This window comes from Thalassophryne amazonica, chromosome 12 (genome assembly GCF_902500255.1).
Source record: "Thalassophryne amazonica chromosome 12, fThaAma1.1, whole genome shotgun sequence".
Taxonomy (NCBI): domain Eukaryota; kingdom Metazoa; phylum Chordata; class Actinopteri; order Batrachoidiformes; family Batrachoididae; genus Thalassophryne; species Thalassophryne amazonica.
This window is the reverse complement of record NC_047114.1, coordinates 57,365,776-57,387,815: the sequence shown is the minus strand read 5'-3', so window position 1 is coordinate 57,387,815 and position 22,040 is coordinate 57,365,776. Positions and strand designations below refer to the sequence as shown.

Below are 22,040 nucleotides of genomic sequence, written 5' to 3'. Positions count from 1 at the left end.
ACCGCAGCGCAGTGCCTTTAATACCTATGGCATGCTCTAATCTCTGTAATAAAATTTTATGGTCAACAGTATCAAAAGCAGCACTGAGGTCTAACAGAACAAGCACAGAGATGAGTCCACTGTCCGAGGCCATAAGATCATTTGTAACCTTCACTAATGCTGTTCTGTACTATGATGAATTCTAAAACCTGACTGAAACTCTTCAAATAGACCATTCCTCTGCAGATGATCAGTTAGCCGTTTTACAACTACCCTTTCAAGAATTTTTGAGAGAAAAGGACGGTTGGAGATTGGCCTATAATTAGCTAAGATAGCTGGGTCAAGTGATGGCTTTTTAAGTAATGGGTTAATTACTGCCACCTTAAAAGCCTGTGGTACATAGCCAACTAACAAAGATAGATTGATCATATTTTAAGATCGAAGCATTAAATAATGGTAGGGCTTCCTTGAGCAGCTGGTAGGAATGGGGTCTAATAAACATGTTGATGGCTTGGATGAAGTAACTAATGAAATAACTCAGACAGAACAATCGGAGAGAGAAGAGTCTAACCAAATACCGGCATCACTGAAAGCAGCCAAAGATAACGATACGTCTTTGGGATGGTTATGAGTAATTTTTTCTCTAATAGTTAAAATTTGTTAGCAAAGAAAGTCATGAAGTCATTACTAGTTAAAGTTAATGGAATCTCAGCTCAATAGAGCTCTGACTCTTTGTCAGCCTGGCGACAGTGCTGAAAAGATACCTGGGGTTGTTCTTATTTTCTTCAATTAGTGATGAGTAGAAAGATGTCCTAGCTTTACGGAGGGCTTTTTTATAGAGCAACAGACTCTTTTTCCAGGCTAAGTGAAGATCTTCTAAATTAGTGAGACACCATTTCCTCTCCAACTTACGGCTTATCTGCTTTAAGCTACGAGTTTGTGAGTTGTACCACGGAGTCAGGCACTTCTGATTTAAAGCTCTCTTTTTAGAGGAGCTACAGCATCCAAAGTGTCTTCAATGAGGATGTAAAACTATTGACGAGATACTCTATCTCACTTAGAGTTTAGGTAGCTACTCTGCACTGTGTTGGTATATGGCATTAGAGAACATAAAGAAGGAATCATATCCTTAAACCTAGTTACAGCGCTTTCTGAAAGACTTCTAGTGTAATGAAACTTATTCCCCAATGCTGGGTAGTCCATCAGAGTAAATGTAAATGTTATTAAGAAATGATCAGACAGAAGGGAGTTTTCAGGGAATACTGTTAAGTCTTCTATTTCCATACCATAAGTCAGAACAAGATCTAAGATATGATTAAAGTGGTGGGTGGACTCATTTACTTTTTGAGCAAAGCCAATAGAGTCTAATAATAGATTAAATGCAGTGTTGAGGCTGTCATTCTCAGCATCTGTGTGGATGTTAAAATTGCCCACTATAATTATCTTATCTGAGCTAAGCACTAAGTCAGACAAAAGGTCTGAAAATTCACAGAGAAACTCACAGTAATGACCAGGAGGACGATAGATAAGAAATAAAACTGGTTTTTGGGACTTCCAATTTGGATGGACAAGACTAAGAGTCAAGCTTTCAATGAATTAAAGCTCTGTCTGGGTTTTTGATTAATTAATAAGCTGGAATGGAAGATTGCTGCTAATCCTCCGCCCCGGCCCGTGCTACGAGCATTCTGACAGTTAGTGTGACTCGGGGGTGTTGACTCATTTAAACTAACATATTCATCCTGCTGTAACCAGGTTTCTGTAAGGCAGAATAAATCAATATGTTGATCAATTATTATATCATTTACCAACAGGGACTTAGAAGAGAGAGACCTAATGTTTAATAGACCACATTAACTGTTTTAGTCTGTGGTGCAGTTGAAGGTGCTATATTATTTTTTCTTTTTGAATTTTTATGCTTAAATAGATTTTTGCTGGTTATTGGTAGTCTGGGAGCAGGCACCGTCTCTACGGGGATGGGGTAATGAGGGGATGGCAGGGGGAGAGAAGCTGCAGAGAGGTGTGTAAGACTACAACTCTGCTTCCTGGTCCCAACCCTGGATAGTCACGGTTTGGAGGATTTAAGAAAATGGCCAGATTTCTAGAAATGAGAGCTGCTCCATCCAAAGTGGGATGGATGCCGTCTCTCCTAACAAGACCAGGTTTTCCCCAGAAGCTTTGCCAATTATCTATGAAGCCCACCTCATTTTTTGGACACCACTCAGACAGCCAGCACTTCAAGGAGAACATGCGGCTAAACATGTCACTCCCGGTCTGATTGGGGAGGGGCCCAGAGAAAACTACAGAGTCCGACATTGTTTTTGCAAAGTTTTACACACCGATTTAATGTTAATTTTAGTGACCTCCGATTGGCGTAACGGGTGTCATTACTGCCAACGTGAATTACAATCTTACCAAATTTACGCTAGCCTTAGCCAGCAGTTTCAAATTTCCTTCAATGTCGGCCTGCTCTGGCCCCCGGAAGACAATTGACTATGGTTGCTGGTGTCGCTAACTTCACATTTCGCCAAAACAGAGTCGCCAATAACCAGAGTTTGATCCTCGGCGGGTGTGTCGTCGAGTGGGGAAAAACGGTTAGAGATGTGAACGGGTTGGCGGTGTACACGGGGCTTCTATTTAGGGCTACGCTTCCTCCTCACAGTCACCCAGTCAGCCTGCTTTCCGGCTGCTCGGGATCTGCCAGGGGGTAACTAACGGCGGCTAAGCTACCTTGGTCCGCACCGACTACAGGGGCCTGGCTAGCTGTAGAATTTTCCACGGTGCGGAGCCGAGTCTCCAATTCGCCCAGCCTGGCCTCCAAAGCTACGAATAAGCTACACTTATTACAAGTACCGTTACTGCTAAAGGAGGCCGAGGAATAACGAAACATTTCACACCCAGAGCAGAAAAGTGCGGGAGAGACAGGAGAAGCCGCCATGCTAAATCGGCTAAGAGCTAGTAGCTACGCTAAGCTAGCGGATTCCTAAAAACACGCAAAGTGAATAATGTGTAAATAATTTAGAGGTGATTCAGCAGAAGGAGTGCTTTAGTTAAGGCACGTAAAGATTACACTGGGAAACAAATCGTAATCTAGATAACTAGATCAATCTAACTGCGCAGATTAAACAGCTAACAGATACAGAAAAACACCGCTGTGCTCCGGAACAGGAAGTGATACAATACCGCAGTGAGAGCCAACCACCAGTAGAGGCAATCACGTCAGAATGACACATCTGGCTACAATCGGGAAACATTGACTTGCAGTGAGAATGCTCATGGATGGCAGTCTGTGAGCATCAGCATATTTGGTCCCATTCGCTGACGGTGGTCAATATGCAGTTTTGCAACATCTGATTGCAGTCTACATATTCTGTTGCCATTAAAACAGCATCTGAAATGGTCTGGTAGCAGCTGATTGAGCTCTGAGATAGATCGGTCACAGCAAAGCCTGCCGGCATGTTGTAGGAAGTCCACCTCCACTGGACCTCATCCAGGGAGGGCAAATGAAATGTTGATTTGTAATAACATGTATGTGACACACATTCATCATATACAGTGAATGTGAACAGCACACAATTAAACCGAAAGTACTGTGTGCTGTTGCACTTCTCCATGGTCTCATGCGCAGTAATGCGTCATAGCGCACGTCAGGCACGGAGCTGAATGGATCTCACCGATTGTAATATGCGTAATATTACCTGATCACCATCTAAACTCTATAGAAAGTGTGATGTGAAACTATATCCCAGGCCGTGACAATGTTATTACACATGAAACTTGCCTCCAACACGGAACCACGATCCTTTCACAGTGCAGAGCGCACAGGAACCAAACCACAGGCTATAGTGAAAAGCCTCATCCTGGCTGCAAAAAGTAAATCCCATGTGATAATCCAACCGACATCATGATGTTCAGAGTTGTGTTGTGCTCCTGAAGTGAGCAAACAAGAAAAAATAAAGTTCGCTGGAAAGGCTGCGTGTGATGCATGGTGTGACTGGTTGGCCCACTGCCAGCAAACTTTCAGTAAAGGTGTCCAGCGTGTGTGGGCTTAGTGGCTCATGCAGCTTTCACACACACACAGGCACACACAGCTGAGTGATAATTTCAACCCCATGCGTGTGCATGGGGAACACAGCACTGCTTCCCAGACGTTTGGACATCGGGCAGTCTTCACCGCCTTTTATGGCTGTCTGATGGCAATCTGTGTTATCTAAACTGTGTCTACATGCGCTATGGACACCATCGTGGAGGCATGGATGAGGTAGGACCACATGCTTTCTGACACTGCTGACCACACTCTTTTCCTCCCGACTGTGTCCGATGATGGTAATATTTGCCGTTTCAGCCTGGTTCCTGCACATTCTTGCTATATGTGACAGGGGCTTTACTGACATCATGATGAGCGCAATGGAGGTTGACAATGACAATGTGGACTGACAGATAGCTTTCTTGCTGTTGAGCCAGAAATTGTGAATTACGACAGTAATCAAAGTGAATGCCATTGACAATGATAACATGTTTTAATAGTAGGGCTGGGCAACGTTAACGCGCTAACGTTGCGTTAATTATTGAGGTCATTATCGCCGACAATTTTGTTCCTCCCCTTAACGCTGCGTTTTTTTTTTGTTTGTTTGTTTTTAGCCTTTTATGACTGTTGCTCGTTGCCTTTTATTTTGAAAGCGTCAGTCGGGGGCGAGCTTATGCTGCTGCATCCTGCTGATAGCTGAGTTCACACAGAAAACGACACGAGGATCGAGAAAAGTACAGGCAATGCAATGCACAACAAAACAAAATGCAGAAAGACGCCAAACTTTTGAATGGACATTTTCAGTACAAAGTTCTACAGGATCAGGCCCGGATCCAGACCGGTTTGGACCGATGCAGCTGCATCGGTCAAATTTTTTTTTTTCGCATCGTTCGTCATCGGTAAAAAAAAAAAATAAATAAAATAAAATAATTTTGAATAGCCGAATGTGTCCCCGCGGTGAACACAGCTTTTCGGTGGTTTTCATGTCAACCTATAGTCTGTAAATGATACGGATTTTTACGAGTTTCAGAGTCATATGGACGTACAAATAAAGTCGGATATTCAGGGTTTGGTCTGTAATAAACTATTTCTGCAGCGTGGCTCCACTTTGAAACCATGAACCACTGAAGCAATGCAGTAGCTTGTTGGTTCTTGATCACTGCTCTTCAGAAACGGCAAGCCACTTCTTAACCCCTCGCAAAGCCATTAAAATATCGTCAGTCACTTTTGTGTGGATTAAAGTCACTAACTTGGACTCTTGTCTTGTTGCTGTCAAGAAACGAGAATAGTCCTCCGTTCCGTTCACACAGCTCAAAACGCTGCATGGCTGAGACGGAGTCCGGTCGGAATTAATAACTTTAAAATGAATCGCCGCTTTAAATAAAATGACACCTCTTTTCAAATGTATTACAGACAAGAAACTACAATCGACTAAAATGTTTTTTTTTTTCCTCCCAAAATGAAACGTGCTGTAATTTCTTTTCAAATTACATCCTGAAGTGAAGCACAGCAGCTGTAAGCTCAGCTCAGATATATGGAAACACATTCATGCCAATGTCTGAAAGGAAATGCTTTTGACAAAAACTACAGATTTTGTTTATTCCTATTTATGTCCAGAAATCAAGGATTCACCATGTAGAGTTCATTATGTACAAAGTTTAAGGATCCAGTGACCAAATTCATATTTATTTACTTAAGACTCAATAAAATGTTCAATTTCAATTCAATTAATCGGCTTATAAAGTGCCAAATCACAACAAAATCTAAATATATTAAAACAAATACATCACAATTGTACACATATCAAATTGTGGTATGTGTACAGTTGTGACATTTGTTTTAGTACATTTAGTCATGGACATGAATATTGCTTTTTTTTTATATGAAACAGGATAACAAATGACCTGCCAGTGGTTTTATATTTGATTTCATTAGTGTGTTTCAGTTGAAATTTACATTTTCAAATTTATGCAATGTTCATTTACATTTTCAAATAAAACTGTGCTCTTAAGCGGCTTTTGAATTCATTTTTGGGTTTCACATATACCATGCGATTAATCATGATTAATCACAGAAAGTCATTAAGTTAATGTGATTAAGATTTTTTATGTTTGCCCACCCCTATTTAATAGTTAAGTCAAGAATATTATTTGATGATGTCGTTTATTTTTGCATAAAAGCAGCACTTTTCAAGAACAGTACATTGTACATGTGTATTTTGTAAAAATGCGGTTATGATTTTGGTGTAATGGAGATATATCAGTATTGTGAGTAGGGGCAAATTACTTATTTGTGGCTATTAGAAATATTTGTGTTTTCTAAAAGATGATAAAATGTTTGACATTGGGATAGATGTCTTGACATACTGGTAGAAAATCAACATGTCTACATGGATGTAGTCTTCAAAAATCAATATCATTGCTATTATGTGCCACAGGACCAAATGAAAGAAATGTTAAACCTAAAATTGGACAGTTTTCGGTAATATACTTTAACATGGTATGGGGGGCAGTCCTGCAACTGTAACAGAAAACAAAACATGAAAAAGTAATATTTTGTCTCAACCTTCTAGAAAAGGTTGCATCAGTTTGTATTTGTGTAAGACGTTTAAAATCAAGGGAGTCATCACATGCAATACCTCTAATGTGTGATCTACATGTTAAAATGCCCCTGTGGACTGGCTTATGTTGGGAAAAACTACAAGACCTTTAAAAACAAGAATTTCAGAACACAGATCTAAGATTCGCAATGAGGACACGAGAAGCCCTGTGGCAGTTCAACTTTCTGCCAAACATAATGTTAGCTCACTCAGGTATGTAGGCATCAAACATGTTCAACTTAACAATCGAGGTGGTGACGTCGATCAGTTGCTTTTCAAAAGAGAAGCCTTTTGGATCTATACACTTAATACACTCTTTGAGACCTTTCTTATGATATTCTTTCCACTGTGACTGTCTTCACAATTCTGCTGAGACTGTCCATATGTTTGTTTATATTCATATTTCTCCACGTGTTTTATCATTATCACACTGCTCCTATCACCTATCACATTGCTCCAAGTAGGCTAAGATACACTTATACATGGTTAACATGTATATAACTTTACAATACTAACCTAATGTTTGTATTTCGTATTTGTTTGAGATAAGATGGCTACAATTTTTTTACCTCCGCCAAGGAGGTTATGTTTTTGGTCGCGTTTGTCTGTCTGTCTGTCAGCAGGATAACTCAAAAGGTTTTGAACAGATTTTGATGAAATTTTGTGGTGTGGTTGGAAATGACAAGAGAAACAAGTGAGTAAATTTTAGTGGTGATCCGGATCACGATGCTAACGCGTTAGCATGTCTATGGCATTTTCAATGTTAAAAGTTAGCATTAAGCAGTTGCAGCTGTCATCACGTTCGGGTGCATTTGTTTTCAAATTGTAATATTTCTTAAATTTATTACCTCCACCAAGGAGGTTATGTTTTCGGTCGCGTTTGTATGTCTGTCTGTCTGTTTGTCAGCAGGATAACTCAAAAAAGTTTTGAACGGATTTTGATGAAATTTCGTGGAGTGGTTGGAAATGACAAGAGGAACAAGTGAGTAAATTTTAGTGGTGATCCGGATCACGATCCGGATCCAGGAATTTTTTTAAAGGATTCTTCACCATTGCAGGATAGTGGGAATTTTGACATTCTAGTTTCTAACTCCACAAAAACAAGGCAGAAAGGCTTGAAAAAATTAAGGTGTAACATAGTCAAATGTTCTATCAAACAACAAAGTTTGGTGATGATCGGATCCGGATTCCGGATCCGGTGATCCAGAATATGCAAAAATATAAGGAAAATAGAAAATGTGTCAGTGTGAGGTGACAAATGAAGCTAGAGATGCACAACTAACACCAAATTGTAGCTGAATCTGTACTGATTCAGTAAGGTGTCATCAGATTTGATGTAGCTTTAAATGTTATGGAGCTAGATCCAGAAGAAAACCGCCATTACCGAAAAATCGTTTTTATACAATAACTTTTCAACTAATAAAGACATAAAAGTGATTCCAAGTTCTAGTGGTATGTTTTCATGGTTAAGGATGTCAAATATAAAGGAAAGAAAAGTGTATGTATCATAGTTTTGGTTGTAACACTGAATTGTTGAATAGATCACTGTGCCAAGGAGGGAATCTCTTTAGGGTCAGTGACCCTATGGCCTTGTTTAGAGAAGTGTTTCATAAATGTTAAAAAATTCATATATTTGCAGTTTAGTTGAATAATAAATTTAATTTTGTCTCTTATTTGTTTTTGTCTATAAGCACATGCAACATCACTATCAGTGCTCAGATGACAGTAGCTTCTGGGAAAGGTGCAAGTTGCAATAAACTGTGATGCCAACTGCTAAGGATACATGCTAGTCACAGCAGATGAAACTTTTTTACTACTGAGCAAACACTGTTAGACTTTTTTAGGTTCAATGATTCCACGGCGTGTAGATGTTATGGCGTCAGTGACCCCATGGCCTTGGTGGAGGTTTGCACTCTGAGTGCTTCTAGTTTTTATTCTATTTTTATCCTTTATTGGTTTGTATGTCACATGATTGTAATCAGTCTCAATACAGATACAGGTGTGTCTTAGCACCAACAATATGTCTGAAGAAGGGCTGAGCCCGAAAGGTCACACTCTAAAGGTCACAAAAGATTTTTTTTTGCATGGGAGCTTTTAGGCTGTGCAGATCTTTGCTCTAATTTTATACCAACTAAAATAAAGACAATTAAGATGATAGTTCATTCAACTTTTAGTTGGTAACTAAGTCATCCATTGAAAAGAAACACTTTCTTTAGCACTATAACACAGTATTGTAAAACATTGGCGGTATCACATTTGCTATTCAAACATGACATCACTGTCATAAAATTGCAGCAAACACATTTGTGTACTAAGGGTAATGAAATCGTCATTGTTAATGTTAACGTTTACAACTAGGTAAGCAGCGCACTATAGACGTTATGGTAGTGGGTAACTCGCCAATTAGCATACAGAGATGACTCTCGCGTGATCAGAATCAGCCACAATGCATTTCCTTCTCAGATGCTCCTGCATTGCTGTTGCAGTGCCGTGGAAGGCAAGTTCTGCCTTACAGATTTTGCATTGTACGGTAAAATGTACCCAAGCTTTTGAGCTTCGTTGCTGGCTAGCCATGATATTTTCTGGGCATAACTTTTCCGTGCCAACAACTACCCATAACTGTGTTCTTCACTCGGAAAAAGACACCTGCAGCGAGGTGTGACTCAGTGGAAAAAGGCGCGACAGCGCAGCGGCGCCAGGACGAAGAAGCACGATCAGAGGAACTGTGAACGGTCAGTCACTTAATAATTTCTTACGTGTCCAACCTCGTAGGTTGATCGTTAAAATTAAATTTGTTAGTTCTAAAAGGCATCATAATTATTTATAGGAAAACGTTCTATTTTTATTTCTCAAACAAATGTTTGGGCCTGAAAACAGGTTGGACTTATTTTTCTACTAAGGTTTGAACTTTGAGTGTTTACACACGAGAGAAAAGTGAGAAAATGTTAATGCCTGTTTGAGAAAAGTGTATAAAGTGTGTAGTGGGGTTTTAGAGCCTTAAAACGTCTATAATAATTGTAAAAAATAACGCTGTCTACTTCGCGGATTTCGCTTATTGCGGGCTATTTTTGGAACGTAACTGCCGTGATAAACGAGGGACCACTGTATTAAATTAGTCACCGACTATTTAGATATTCGATGTAATCGTGACTAGTCGACTAATCATGGCAGTCCTATTTTTACTGTTGTGTTGTTAAATGTAGACTGCACTACATTCCTTAACTCCCCTTTCACACCGGGCCATCGTAGAGCTGCATAATGTGGCAACCGACTACGCCAAGCTTATGCAGCCCTACATGGCAATATACCAAGGGTCAGATAGGGGTCCCCAAAATGGACGCAAAAATTTTAACATGCTTAATTTTTTCGCAAACATTTGGAGTAGAGCTTGTGTAGACCAGTGCTCTACACAAGCCTATGCAACACTCCGCTAGCATGCAAGGCTACATAACACTGCGCTACTGTGCACCAAGCCTCTGCAATTGTATGCTACCCTATGCCAGTCAGGCGAAAAATCCTTTAGGGGTTTTTTTTTTGTTTGTTTTTTAAAATCATACCCGTATTGCTAGATTTCATTCATCCTGTTGGACTCTGCTGAACTTTGCTGGCAGTGAAGCTTCAAAACCATAATAGAAGAGGTGGGCCAAAACCACAGAAGAAGAGGCGAACCAAAGGCCCCTCCACAGCACAATGCAAGTCTATGCAAGCCCGGTATGAAAGGGGCTTTACTGTAAAAGACAGATTATCAAGAAAGACTGAACAATTTTTTTTTTACTATGAAATAAAGTCCAGCTGTGCATATTGTACTATTTTTTTTTCTTTTAAAAGAAGACAACTGATAAAACATTGCATTATAAATGACAGTTTTTCTAATGTCATTTTGGCAAATTCACTGGTGCATTATTTAAGAAAAAACAGGTTAATCAAAAAAATTGATAGCTAATAATAATAATACAAAAATCATCATTAGGTGCAGCCGTTCTATTCTATCCTACCCATTATTTTTTATGTCAGAAATTGACCATTCGAGGAAACAAGGAGCCCAATTTGACCAGGTTCCTGAACCTGCATGCTAAAGATATCCCAGAGTTAAATTCATCGTTGGCTCATGCGGAAAGCAAGTGGCTATGTCGTGTTATCCTTAACGAGATCAGTTAAAGTATGGTATATGATAGCTGTGAACGCTACTTAAAGAAGTATGCTAAGTTTTTCTCCAATTATAGATAACACAGCACGTTTTCCTTTGATTTTACGAGACATCACAAACACAAACTTTTTCAGTGGTTACATGACATTTTGATGAGATTCTCACAGCCAGGAAAAAATATGCAGAGGACAGTGTTGTGCTATTCATAATGACATTCTTAATTTCCTACAGCAGTAACAGGGTTAACTTTGGTGTCTATCCTCTGCTATAACAGGAAAGTCAGACTCATGCTTTCACTTTTTCCCTTCATCACCACTATAATTTAATTTACATGGTACTATTATCATACGAAGATTACTGCAAAGTTGTACAGGCATGATGCTTCCTCAATATTACCTCATTATTTTGTGCGAAAAAAAGGACAGCATGGTCACCAACCAGTTAGTGCACTTGTTTCCAGAGTGGATGGTTCCTGGATCAAGACCAGCCCTGTCATTTCCCATGTAATGTGGAGTTGCCTCAGGAAGAGCATCTGGCAAAAAACGTTGCCAAATCAACATGCAGATCCACATAGGATCTCCTGTGGCAACTCAAAGTGAAAAACAGAGAAGCCGAAAGAAAGCAGTAGTATTTAAAAAAAAAAAAAAAAAAAAGAAAAAAAAAAAAAAAAGAAGAAGAAGCCCCACACCAGTGTAACACGATTCAAATCACAACTGGTATCAAGTATCATGATTTACAATGCCAGTGTACAAAGACTAACAGCTTTGTATTGTGGCATCCCTACTTTCTAGGTCACATGACCCAAACCTTCTTCAGTAAAATAAATAAATAAATAAATAAAATATGACCACCAAATATCTCCACCTAAAAGAAGACAAAATAGCCACATGGACAACATTGAAAGGCAAATACCGTGATGCATGCCCTTACCTTGCTGTGACCGATTTGAGTTGATTTGGGGACCAAGCTGTAACCCCATACCAGGATACATTTGCCCTGAATTTGGGGGCATGTTGTGCGGTTGCTGGTGAGTTGCAGACATTGGAGTTTGGGGAGTTCTCTGTGGAAGGACAATCGCATTGGGAGAAGACTGCAGAGTTGTATACCCTGAAACCTCTGCAGGCCCAGCTAGTCCTGTGCTGGGGGTCTGCCCTGTTGTGGTGGGGGAGTGGGGGTTCCCAAAACACGCATTGGAGACATAGATGATGGGGAAGAGTAAGATCCCTGAGCGGGGGGGTAAGATGGGATTGAGGTTGGTTTTGGGACTGGGGTAGACTCTGAGGGTGCGGAGGGTGGTTTAGGGTGTGCATAGGCTGGCCCTGTTGCCCTGTCTGCTGCTGCATCTGGGCAGAATGGGTCTGATGTGATGGTCCAGAGGGGTATCGCTGACTTTGCTGTCCAGTTGCTGGGCCTGAGCCCTGGCTAAACCTATGGCCAAGTTGGCCTGGTGCCATGGAGTGGCTGTTGTTAGCACTGACATTGGCACTAGCAGCCTGTGCCAAATTAGGTCCCATTGGGCCATACTGGGCCTGATAACCAGGGTACTGGCCACTCCCAAAACTTCCCATGCTCTGTTGGTGCTGGTGGGCATGTGGAGGCTGTCGGGAAGGAGAGAGTGGGTACTGGGATGCATGACCCATGTTGGATAATTCTGGGGTTGTGGCTGGGGCTGTGTATGTCTCAGCTGGTTCCCTCCCATTCCAACATGCCCCAAGTAGTGAGATGAGTCCTGAGCAGGAGGTGGTGCCATGCTCTGTGGAGGGGTAGTGTTGGGTTATACGACCTGCATTGGGTGTTGACGGGCCTTGCATACTGCTATAGTTGCCTTGTGATATGTGATAGCTTCCCATCTGATTGGGACCCCCACCTGGCTGTGTTGGAGGCTGCTGATAAGCTGATCTACTCTGCTGTTGTTGTTGCTGACTCCAAACTCCTCCACCACCCCCTCCTGCCCCAGCATCACCTGTGTAACCATGATGAGAGTTGCCAGAATTAGCTGTATTATTATTATTATTATTATGGTAGTGACCAGCCATGCCATTCAATGCAGCATTAACATTTGGGGCTCGGTGAGTTGTTACTGATGTTCTAAATTGATGTAGGTGCAGCAGCACGTCAGACTCAGACGTGCTGCTGTGGCACTCTGATTGGTCCCGTCTTGTTCTATGAAATAATGCTGAATTCATGTGGAAATGATTGCTGCACAAAAGCTTCAGATATCTGTCGCTGAGATAGATGATGACTGGAGTGCAGTTTGAAGCAGAAACAAGGCGATAATCGGTGAGTTGCTACTGACGTTCTAAAGTGATGTAGGCGCAGCAGCATGTCAGACTCAGATGTGTTGCTGTGGTGCTCTGATCGGTCCTCCTTTAATATGAAACAAACAGGAAACCCTTTTGAAGTGAACAGCTCAGTGGCTCACCTTGTAAAGCAGTGCGCTTAAGCGGGGCTTACACTGTATGAGTTTTGGCCCCTTTTCAGCCGATTTTTCACTTGTGCGCGAATTTTTTGGATCATGTCGAGTTTCAGTTTAATCGTACGTCCTGCATCGTGTAGTATACATGGAGTAACGAGCTGCGTTTAACCTCTCACGACCACCTCCCGATCGGCAATCGCATGGTCAAATGAAAATCAAACCTGTTTGATATTCTGGTTGGCTGTCATAAGGGTTCCGAGCTGTTGAAGCAGCACTACAAGCGTCTCTTGCACTGTGCATGTGCAAACACCGGAGAGAGCAAACAGTGATCATCTCTTCGAGAGAGCAACTTCAGTTTCTTTTTTCCCCATTATTCTTCAACTCATTTAAAGTCTTTTTTTTTTGGTTAAATCTTTGATGTCTCCCATTGAGAGTTTTTGTAAAAATAAGAAATGTAAATAAAGTTTGAAAAAAGAAAAAGAAAAAAGCTTCTGTTTACATTTTGTTTCTTCTGGAAACAAGTCCGACGTGTGGTTTTTGAAAGTACAATGTGAGTAGTCAGATCGCATCAGAGCACTGGGTTGTGTAGTGTGAAAACAAATTGTGCGCTCTGAACTTTTACACCCTGCGGTTTTGTCGCACAGTCTGAGCTGGAGCCGAGTACAACAATTGAAAATATCGTATAGTGTCTGCCCAGCTTTAGTGTGCATGTAAATGTTTTTGCTGAGCTCAATCGGAGTTTACAGAATGTGTTTGTTACTTTTGACATCTTTTTTCATAGGTGGCTGTAATTTACTGCTCAGATTCAAGGCAGGAGATATGGTATACAACTCGTCAGTGACCAGAAATGCATTTGACTGTGTGAGGAATCAGACGACAGCTGTTTGTTGCTGTGAGGGACCTCAGGCACTGGAGAATGCCCGAGTGGTGACTGCACTCCGGAAACACTGTAGCATAACTGATAATTAGGCTACATTTTACTATACGCAGAAACAAAGTACAAAATATATACAAAACTGTATTAACCATATACTAAACATTCCAATAATAAAAAGCATCATTCATTCGCTATGGATTATGAGATTTGCAACATTCCTTCACGCTTAAGAGTAATTATGTATATGGTTTTGTACCTTTGCCTTTATTTTTTTTATCTAAATCACATATTTTTACGGTCATGATTCATCTTGTAGCTGACTGGCTTGGTCCATAGCTTCAAACTCTTTATACACTAAGGAAATAACAGAAATGCAACACTTTTCTTTTTGCTCCCATTTTTCATGAGCTGAGCTTTAACGATCTAAAACATTTTCTATCAGAATAGCCTTTATTCGCCAAGTATCTACAAGAATACAAAGAATTTGACTCCGGTGTGAACTGCACTCTCTCTGTACACTAAAGACCCTGTCCAAGGCAAATTTCTCCTTAGGGAGACAAATTAAGACACTCTGACTTTGACTTTTAAATAATTCACAGTAAAAGAGTGCAAACAAAATGCGCAATAAAACATATGTGTTCAAAGGAGAAACAGACAAACAGATTGAAATTGTACATGAAATATATGAATTAGTGATTTTTTTTTTGGCAGGTTAAATTGTTCATCAGTCTGATGGCCTGTGGAAGGAAAACTGTCTCGTCGTTTTGACATACAGAGCTCTGTAACGTCGACCAGAGGGGAGGAGTTTAAACAGTGTGTGTCCATGGTGTGAGGAGTCTGCAGAGATGTTACCACTCACTTCCCGGTCCTGGATGGAGGGCAGGCTGGCTCCAATGATTTTATATATACACAGAAGACTTATTTCTCCCAAATATTGTTCACAAGTCTGTCTAAATCTGTGTTAGTGAGCACTTCTCCTTTGCCGAGATAATCCATCCCACCTCACAGGTGTGGCATATCAAGATGCTGATTAGATGGCATGATTATTACACAGGTGTGCCTCAGGCTGGCCACAATATAAAGCCACTCTAAAATGTTCAGTTTTATCACAGCACAAATGCCACTGATGTTGCAAGTTTTGAGGGAGCGTGCAATTGGGATGCTGACTGCAGGAATGTCCACCAGAGCTGTTGCCCGTGAATTGAATGTTCATTTCTCTACCATATGCCAACTCCAAAGGCATTTTAGAGAATTTGGCAGTACATCCAACCAGCCTCAAATGCAAACCACATGTAACCACACCAGCCCAGGAACACCACATCCAGCATGTTCAACCCCAAGATTGTCCGAGACCAGCCACCTGGACAGCTGCTGCAACAATCGGTTGGCAGAACCAAAGAACTTCTGCACAAACTGTCAGAAACGGTCTCAGGGGAGCCCATCTGCATGCTCATCGTCCTCATCGAGGTCTCGACCTGACTGCAGTTCATCGTCGTAACAGACTTGAGTGGGCAAATACATTTGATGGCGTCTGACACATTGGAGAGGTGTTCTCTTCGTGGAGGAATCCCAGTTTTCACTATTCGGGGCAGATGGCAGACAGTGTGTGTGGCGTTGTGTGAGTGAATGGTTTGCTGATGTCAACGTTGTGGATCGAGTGGCCCATGGTGACGGTGGGGTTATGGTATGGGCAGGTGTACGTTATGGACAATGAACGCAGACGCATTTTATTGATGGCGTTTTGAATGCACATACCGTGACAAGATACTGAGGCCCATTGTTGTGCCATTCATTCATGACCATCACCTCATGTTGCAGCATGATGATGCACGGCCCCATGTTGCAAGGATCTGTACACAATTCCATGGCCAGTATACTCACTGGACATGTTACCCACTGAGCATGTTTGGGATGCTCTAGATTGGCATATATGACAGCATGGTCCAGTTCCTGCCAATACCCAGCAACTTCACACAGCCATTGAAGAGGAATACAACCCCTGGCAATAATTATGGAATCACCGGCCTCGGAGGATGTTCATTCAGTTGTTTAATTTTGTAGAAAAAAAGCAGATCACAGACATGACACAAAACTAAAGTCATTTCAAATGGCAACTTTCTGGCTTTAAGAAACACTATAAGAAATCAGGAAAAAAAAATTGTGGCAGTCAGTAACGGTTACTTTTTTAGACCAAGCAGAGGGAAAAAAATATGGAACCACTCAATTCTGAGGAATAAATTATGGAATCACCCTGTAAAATTTCACCCCCAAAACTAACACCTGCATCAAATCAGAGCTGCTCAGTCTGCATCTAAAAAGGAGTGATCACACCTTGGAGAGCTGTCGCACCAAGTGGACTGACATGAATCATGGCTCCAACACGAGAGATGTCAATTGAAACAAAGGAGAGGATTATCAAACTCTTAAAAGAGGGTAAATCATCACGCAATGTTGCAAAAGATGTTGGTTGTTCACAGTCAGCTGTGTCTAAACTCTGGACCAAATACAAACAACATGGGAAGGTTGTTAAAGGCAAACATACTGGTAAACCAAGGAAGACATCAAAGCGTCAAGACAGAAAACTTAAAGAAATATGTCTCAAAAATCGAAAATGCACAACAAAACAAATGAGGAACGAATGGGAGGAAACTGGAGTCAACGTCTGTGACCGAACTGTAAGAAACCGCCTAAAGGAAATGGGATTTACATACAGAAAAGCTAAACGAAAGCCATCATTAACACCTAAACAGAAAAAACAAGGTTACAATGGGCTAAGGAAAAGCAATCGTGGACTGTGGATGACTGGATGAAAGTCATATTCAGTGATGAATCTCGAATCTGCATTGGGCAAGGTGATGATGCTGGAACTTTTGTTTGGTGCCGTTCCAGTGAGATTTATAAAGATGACTGCCTGAAGAGAACATGTAAATTTCCACAGTCATTGATGATATGGGGCTGCATGTCAGGTAAAGGCACTGGGGAGATGGCTGTCATTACATCATCAATAAATGCACAAGTTTACGTTAATATTTGGACACTTTTCTTATCCCGTAAATTGAAAGGATGTTTGGGGATGATGAAATCATTTTTCAAGATGATAATGCATCTTGCCATAGAGCAAAAACTGTGAAAACATTCCTTGCAAAAAGACACATAGGGTCAATGTCATGGCCTGCAAATAGTCCGGATCTTAATCCAATTGAAAATCTTTGGTGGAAGTTGAAGAAAATGGTCCATGACAAGGCTCCAACCTGCAAAGCTGATCTGGCAACAGCAATCAGAGAAAGTTGGAGCCAGATTGATGAAGAGTACTGTTTGTCACTCATTAAGTCCATGCCTCAGAGACTGCAAGCTGTTATAAAAGCCAGAGGTGGTGCAACAAAATACTAGTGATGTGTTGGAGGCGTCTTTTGTTTTTCATGATTCCATAATTTTTTCCTCAGAACTGAGTGATTCCATATTTTTTTTTCCCCTCTGCTTAGTCTAAAAAGTAACCATTTACTGACTGCCACAATTTTTTTTCCTGATTTCTTATAGTGTTTCTTAAAGCCAGAAAGTTGCCATTTGAAATGACTTTAGCTTTGTGCCATGTTCTGTGATCTGCTTTTTTTTTCTACAAAATTAAACAACTGAATAAACATCCTCCGAGGCTGGTGATTCCATAATTTTTGCCAGAGGTTGTAGACTAACTTTCCACAGGCCAGAATCAACAATCTGTTCAAACTCTGCGCGAAGGAGATGTGTTTGCACTGCGTGAGACAGATGATGGTCACACCAGATACTGACTGGCTTTCTGACCCCCCCCAATAAAGCAAAAACTGTATATTCCAGAATGGCCTTTTTATTGTGGCCAGCCTAAGGTACATCTGCACAATTATCATGCTGTCTAATAAGCATCTTGATATGCCACACCGGTGAGGTGCGATGAATTATCTCAGCAAAGAAGTGCTCACTAACACAGACAGACAGATTTGTGAACAATATTTTAAAGAAATCTTTTGTGTACATAGAAAATGTTTTAGGTCTTTGAGTTCAGCTAATGAAAAATGGGGGGAAAAACAAGTCTTTTTTCATGAGGTCGTGGCTGGCATACCCAGTTGGGGGGGTGTCTAGTGAGGTTGAGCTAATAAGATTAATAAATGGAATAGTTTTGACTGTTGAACGCTTGGTCACTAATACTGCCGTCACACATTGCTGGAATCACACAGAATGGCATCGGAATGACAAATCGGCGCACATCTGAAAAGTGTCAGGTTTCAGTTCCAAAATGTTCTGACAGCATTTCTCTGGAAGTCCACACAGTTGGTCAAAATCGGCTGGCGGCCCAGAGTGTGATGCACATGTTCAAAATCCTCCGGGCACTGTTGAGATTGGACACCTATCCGATGGCGGTCCATGTGCAATTTGAGGACCATATGGCCGCAATTTACATATTCTGAGGGTGGCAAAATGGGATCCGAAACGATTTGGGTGCATATGAGGGAACCTCGAGATGGATCTGGCACAGTAAGCCTGCCAGTATGACCTGCACGTGCCACATATAATAATGTCCCCCCAATCGAAGTGCAAAGGAACTGTTAAAATGTATGTGGCACACTTCATCATGATACTAATTATGACTCATCATCATGTGCAGTGAATGTGAATAGCGGCTATCAAACTGAAACACTGTGCGCTACTGTGCACATGCCACTGCAAATCTGAACAGGGTGTTACATCCACAATAGAGCTTACAGTACAGAGATTTGTCCATTCCTTTCCCTTGGGCAACTTAAATAATGTGAACTACTGTCTCCATCATATCTGTATAGAACAGGCAGCTGCGCCTCTCACCCAAAATAAAAAAAAATAATCCTATGTGATAATCCAACCATCGTGGTGTCGAGAGTTGCGTTGTGCTCCTGAAGTGAGCAAGAAAGAAAAAAAAGAAAGTTCCCCGGAAAGGGCTTGTCTGACAGGGGGACAGCATGGCCAACTGCCAGCAAAACTTTCAGCGAAACTGTCTAGTGCGCACGCTTAGTGGCCCATGCAGCATTATGCATACATACGTTATGCGTGGTGAGGAACACAGTGCTCGTTCCCAGTCGGGTCCCATGTTTGCCATTCGGACATAAGGCAGTCTGCAGTGCCTTTTACGGCCGTCTGATAGTCTGTGTCATCTACCTGTTGTGTACATGCTCTTTGGATGCCATCATGCAGGTGTGGATGAGGTACTTCGGATGCGTTCTGACATGGCTGACCCGCGCCTCTTTTCCTCCCGACTGCGTAACCCATAGGACAACTATTTGTCGTGTCGGGCATGGTTCCTCCAACAGCTTGCTATGTATGACAGGGGATTAAAGTAAGCTCAAACAACATTGACGTCCATTGGATTCTATGCCGTGACCATATGTTACCCTGTAACTAATAACTAAGCATGACACATGGTGCAAACTATTCCTTTTTAAAACCATATTAACTTAACCAATAATATGCATCACTTTTTACCAAAATTAGAGCAACTTTTGACCCCTGTACAAACTGAAATTGACCTCTGTATCTTCTTGTTGTTTTGACCCCGTAACATTCAGTCATAGACAGACCAAACTATACTTTTTGGAATCTTTGTGATAGACAAATAATGCAGTATAGTTTTTCAAATAACTGGAATATCTTTTTATTTTGACCCATGTGCAACTGTTCAATTGACCCCTACCCTCTATTAAAAATTGAAGTGGCCAATCTTTTTTTTTCAAAAGAGTAAAGTCTAAGAAGCATGTGTGCCAATTTTGGTGCTTGTTTTCAGAAATGAACAGTTGTTACAGTTATCTCTTCCTCTATCAACCAACCACTTTATTTAACAAACAATGCAGAAAAACATATTGGCTTTGGAAATGGCATCGCCATCTAGTTTACAGCAGAGGGTGATCTGAGAGCATTGTTTATAATGTTGTCTAGAATAGCTGGGACCCCATCAACCCTTGGTCACAATACAAGAGACAGAAGTGACCAGTTCCCATTCATCTTTCAAGTGGGCATTTTCACTGCCAAGAGACAAGTGTTCACTATGCCAACAGCTAGACAGGCCCAAAATACAAAAGTCTATTTCATGCAAATGCTGAGAGATGCCACAGAGAGCCTGCCAATCCAAGTGAAGGCAGCATGATATAGGCCATGGGCTACTGGGGTCCCTGGTGCACCAACCCCAGCCCCCCAACAACTCAACAAAATGGGTACTTTTGGAAAGCTTAGGATGTCTGCAATCTGAAATTAAAATATACAGTGAATAAACTGGGGCTCAACATCTCTTTCCAGTGTTTATACTGACGTACTGTACATGACACTTATTATATACCAAATGAAGCTTATTTCAGGAATCATCCCAGGGTAAATGATGTGCCATTTTCTTTCAGACTTTTTTAGAAAATTATTTCAACATTAACTTTTTTTCACGCATTTCTGTTACAGTTGCAGGACACCCATACCATGTTAAGAACCATAAAGAGTGTCATTTCAGCTTCATATTTGTTTTTGAAGAATGCTTACATGTTGACATGTTGATTTTCTACCAGCATGTAAAGATATCTATCCCAATATCAAACATTTTATCATCCTTTAGAAAACAAAAATATTTCTAACAGCTACAGATAATAAATTTGCCCCTACTCACAATACTGATGTGTTCCCATTACTTCCACCCACCCCCCCAAAATCATAAATACATTTTATACAAAATACATATGTAAAATGTACAGGTTTTGTTGGTTTTAGTGAAGTACCCATCAGGTGTGGCGAGACTTTAATGCACAGGAGTTAGTGGAAAGGTCATCAGTTCTTTCAAGTCAAGCAGAACTTGAAAGAGATGGAAAAGAGATGGAAAGTGAAAAGAGATGGAAAGAGAAAAGAGAGAGAAAGCAACATTGCCTTGCTTTTTGAATTGCATTACCTTGTTTTTGCTTGTGGGAACATTTGCAGTTTTATTCATGTCAATCAAGGTTTTCAGACCTTTCTGATTTTAGGGATATTGCGTAAATGCAAAAAAGCAGTCCTACATATTTGTTTAATATGCGCTTTGAATGACATATCCTGATCAAAAATGACTCCAAGATTTCTCACAGTATTACTAGAGGTCAGGGTAATGCATCCAGAGTAAGGATCTGGTTAGACACCATGTTTCTAAGATTTGTGGGGCCAAGTACAATAACTTCAGTTTTATCTGAGTTTAAAAGCAGGAAATTAGAGGTCATCCATGTCTTTATGTCTGTAAGACAATCCTGCAGTTTAGCTAATTGGTGTGTGTCCTCTGGCTTCATGGATAGATAAAGCTGGGTATCATCTGCGTAACAATGAAAATTTAAGCAATTACCGTCTAATAATACTGCCTAAGGGAAGCATGTATAAAGTGAATAAATTGGTCCTAGCACAGAACCTTGTGGAACTCCATAATTAACTTTAGTCTGTGAAGAAGATTCCCCCATTACATGAACAAATTGTAATCTATTAGACAAATATGATTCAAACCACCGCAGCGCAGTGCCTTTAATACCTATGGCATGCTCTAATCTCTGTAATAAAATTTTATGGTCAACAGTATCAAAAGCAGCACTGAGGTCTAACAGAACAAGCACAGAGATGAGTCCACTGTCCGAGGCCATAAGATCATTTGTAACCTTCACTAATGCTGTTTCTGTACTATGATGAATTCTAAAACCTGACTGAAACTCTTCAAATAGACCATTCCTCTGCAGATGATCAGTTAGCCGTTTTACAACTACCCTTTCAAGAATTTTTGAGAGAAAAGGAAGGTTGGAGATTGGCCTATAATTAGCTAAGATAGCTGGGTCAAGTGATGGCTTTTTAAGTAATGGTTTAATTACTGCCACCTTAAAAGCCTGTGGTACATAGCCAACTAACAAAGATAGATTGATCATATTTAAGATCGAAGCATTAAATAATGGTAGGGCTTCCTTGAGCAGCCTGGTAGGAATGGGGTCTAATAAACATGTTGATGGCTTGGAT

The 22,040-nt window shown here is 40.9% G+C and overlaps 2 protein-coding genes across 2 annotated transcripts in view; both read right to left on the bottom strand.

The window, feature by feature from the left end:
- The window catches only part of chd7 (chromodomain helicase DNA binding protein 7), a 174,418-nt gene extending 162,401 nt beyond the window's left edge, over positions 1-12,017 (bottom strand). Inside the window, 1 exon segment of the mRNA XM_034182411.1 lies at positions 11,680-12,017. Within this exon segment, the coding sequence (XP_034038302.1) occupies positions 11,680-11,791 (112 nt within the window). The 5' untranslated portion in view covers positions 11,792-12,017.
- Positions 12,018-12,046: 29 nt separating this feature from the next.
- The window catches only part of LOC117521250 (chromodomain-helicase-DNA-binding protein 7-like), an 80,839-nt gene continuing 70,845 nt past the window's right edge, over positions 12,047-22,040 (bottom strand). Inside the window, exons 3-5 of the mRNA XM_034182582.1 lie at positions 13,387-13,457; positions 12,617-12,712; positions 12,047-12,502 (exon numbers count right to left, since the gene is read on the bottom strand). Coding sequence (XP_034038473.1) covers positions 12,047-12,502; positions 12,617-12,712; positions 13,387-13,457 — 623 coding nt within the window. The remainder of the gene's footprint in view (positions 12,503-12,616; positions 12,713-13,386; positions 13,458-22,040) is intronic.